The following is a 2,758-nucleotide window of genomic DNA, read 5'->3' on the forward strand; positions in this document are numbered from 1 at the left end:
AGTTGATGCAGAGCTGGTTGAGACCGTTCACGGAAAGCGACTCGAAGCCAACGACATCGAGAACGCTCACGCGCAGCGCGTCAGACGGCGCACCACTCGACGCGTTGCTGCGCATAGTAATGTACTCGAAGAGACGCACGTAGAGCGCCTTGGCCATCGCAGCGGCCACGGATGCCGCGCGCTCGGGACCATGCGGCATGTGTTGCCGCTCGAGCTTGCTGCCAATCGTGAGCACGGTGACACAGAGCGCGTCACGCAGCGCATCGGCAGGCACACGCAAGAGCGTTGCAGCAGCAACCAGCGCGGCAGTGTTGGCCACCTACGTCGTCCGTATGGCATGATCGCAAGCATCGTGGCAACGAAGACGGCATACCTTGGAGCCTGTCTCCTTGTCCGAGATAAAGACGAGGTTGCCCAGGTGGAGGATGGCAGCCACGACGCCGAGGAGCCAGTCGACGTCGAGAATACCCACAGCGCGCAACGCATCGAGAGTTGCGTCCAGCCCTCCCATCGCTGTTGCGTCGGAGCAGCCCTAGCGCAAAACCAGGTTGGAGGAGTGTCGATAGACGCTTGGAGCCAACCTCGGAATCGGTCAAGTACGCGTACTCGCCAAGGCCAAAGGGCGCGAGGCCATAGTCTGCCGCACGCTGGGAGCAGAGAAGCTGGTAGAAAATGAGATAGTTGCTCTCGCCATTAGCCTGGCGCACGACACGCGCCTTCTCCAAGAGGTAGCACCTGATCGACGCGCCGACCACCGAGCGCGTCGACGCGTCCACGTGCAAGGTCACGAGTTTGGAAAAGCGACTGCTGCTGCCATTGCGAGGCGTCTTGGCATGCCCAAATGCCGTCAGTGCCGAATGCGCGCCAAGCACGCCAGACCTACGCGCCGTCATCAGCAACTATAACGTTCATGCAGACGTGCGCCGACCCGTTCTGTTCGGTGAGTGCGGTGAGAAGGTGTGTCGCGGCTGCCGTCTTGCCAGCGCCGCTCTCACCACTGACAATAATCACCTAGCCTCCAATGAATGATACAACCGTCGCTTTGGAAGGCAAGCCGCGCACCTGGTTTCGGCCGTCCTGAAGGAGCGCATCGAGCGCCGCCTGCGCCATGGCCCCAAGACTGGGCGCGATCCCAGAAGCGTTTGTACTCGATGGTGGCGTCGGTGGCGCACCAAAGGCATGCAGCGCCACGAGCATCCCCGCCGACGAGCCCACCCACGTGTGCAGTCGCCCCTATAGAAAGGTCGATGATGGCCATGCCGAACAGATGCCATGTACCTCGAGAAAGCGCTTCTGAAGCATGTGCAGCACAGTGGGCTCGGTATCGTACGCTGCGAGCGTAGCGAGGTCGTCGACGTTGCGCCGTAGACTGGCGTCCGTGACTAGCGCCATGGCATCCGGGACAGGCACGTCTTCCAGCATCTCGCCGTCACCAAGCACTGTCGCCATACCCGGACGCGGACGATCGACAATGCGCCGAAGCACGTAGCCAGCTGCAGCGTCGTCGACCCAGAGGTAGGTTGGACCATGGGTGGAGGCGACCACGCTCAGTCGCTGCGCTCTATAGACCAGTTGTAGCATCAATCGCGGAAGCGACCTCGCTGCAAGCACGTACATTGGATCCAGCGTGAAGGATCGGCCGTCGGCCGTCGAGTGAACGTGTGGCGTTGCCGGCTACGAAGCGAGGCTGAATGATCCCAAGGCTTTTAAACAACATGTTACGCAGCGGGCGGTGCAGAGCGTCTTTGCGATATGTCCTGGGCAAAGCACCGACGCCTCGGACGCTGCTTGGGGTAAGAGAGGTCTGGATCTATCCAATTCGTCGCCGTCGTCGTCGTCTTGGTTACTCGAACGAGGGACAGCAACAAGCGTTGTGACGAGCGACTGCACTTTGCGCGGAGGCACAATGGTTCGTGGACCATGCGCAATGGGTTTTAGAGACGCAGACCGCTTCAGAAGGCTCGCGTGGATCGCGTCTTTTGCGTTCAAGCACGAGAGGAGCGACGGGAGCTCACCGATCGAGAGCCACTCGGCGAGCCCGAGACGCCAGACAATGGTGTCCGTCTGGAGCTCACCGCGGAGCCAGAGGCTGCGCAGGAGCTCCAGCGTCGCGGGGCCGTGGATTTTATCGTCGTCGTTGGCGTAGAACCATCGTGTCTCGGCCATCGGCGCCATCGCCACGTGCTTCACTTAACAGCAATTTTGAAACGGTTTCTATCCGAAACGATCTGGCTCCGATTGGGTGTTTCCCGCCAAAACAAATCTACTGCCTCAAAAATGTACTTTCAACTTTACAAAGGCGAGGCAGATGAATGCAATCTTGGCGAGTGTCCTTACCACGATCCACGATCGCCCGACGAGCGAGCCTTTCTATGCACGCGTCCTCGTCGTCCTGCCGCGTCACCCGTCGTCTTCGCACGTTTAAGAACCATGTCATTGGCTCAGACGAGGAGAAGGAAGCGCAGCGTTTGGCTGCAGCCCGCTGCCTGACCCTTCTCGAGATGGCTGCACCTTCAAGGCAGCACACCGCACCGATAGTGCCGATCAGAAACTGGAGAAGGTGGGACATACCCAAGAAGCCGCCGAGGCGAGCGTGCGACGTGGTACACGACCACCCAACGCTGGGGCGGTGCTCCAGTCTAGGCACTGCTGCAGCGCTCCAGCCTCGCCAAGCTGCAGTTTGTGGGCGAAACTATTCTCGTTGTTCCAACCGATTTCTCTACGCAAGCGTATGCAACCGCGCGACAGGCCAGCGTCA

At 60.3% G+C, this 2,758-nt stretch overlaps 2 protein-coding genes across 2 annotated transcripts; both read right to left on the reverse strand.

Moving 5' to 3' along the window:
- Positions 1-24: 24 nt before the first annotated feature.
- Positions 25-1,561, reverse strand: SPRG_17979 (hypothetical protein; the record flags this gene model as incomplete). The annotated part of the gene is made up of 6 exons (XM_012357400.1): positions 25-319; positions 374-532; positions 582-879; positions 929-1,011; positions 1,063-1,233; positions 1,279-1,561. Coding segments are annotated over 6 exons (1,289 nt in total), but the record flags the coding sequence as incomplete, so codon positions are not given.
- Positions 1,562-1,934: 373 nt separating this feature from the next.
- SPRG_17980 (hypothetical protein) lies at positions 1,935-2,166 on the reverse strand (the record flags this gene model as incomplete). Its single annotated transcript, XM_012357401.1, has 2 exons — positions 1,935-1,950; positions 1,994-2,166. The coding sequence occupies 2 exons, from the start codon at positions 2,164-2,166 to the stop codon at positions 1,935-1,937; spliced, it is 189 nt and encodes a 62-aa protein (XP_012212791.1).
- Positions 2,167-2,758: the final 592 nt, after the last annotated feature.

Source organism: Saprolegnia parasitica, assembly GCF_000151545.1.
Source record: "Saprolegnia parasitica CBS 223.65 unplaced genomic scaffold supercont2.894, whole genome shotgun sequence".
Taxonomy (NCBI): domain Eukaryota; phylum Oomycota; class Saprolegniomycetes; order Saprolegniales; family Saprolegniaceae; genus Saprolegnia; species Saprolegnia parasitica.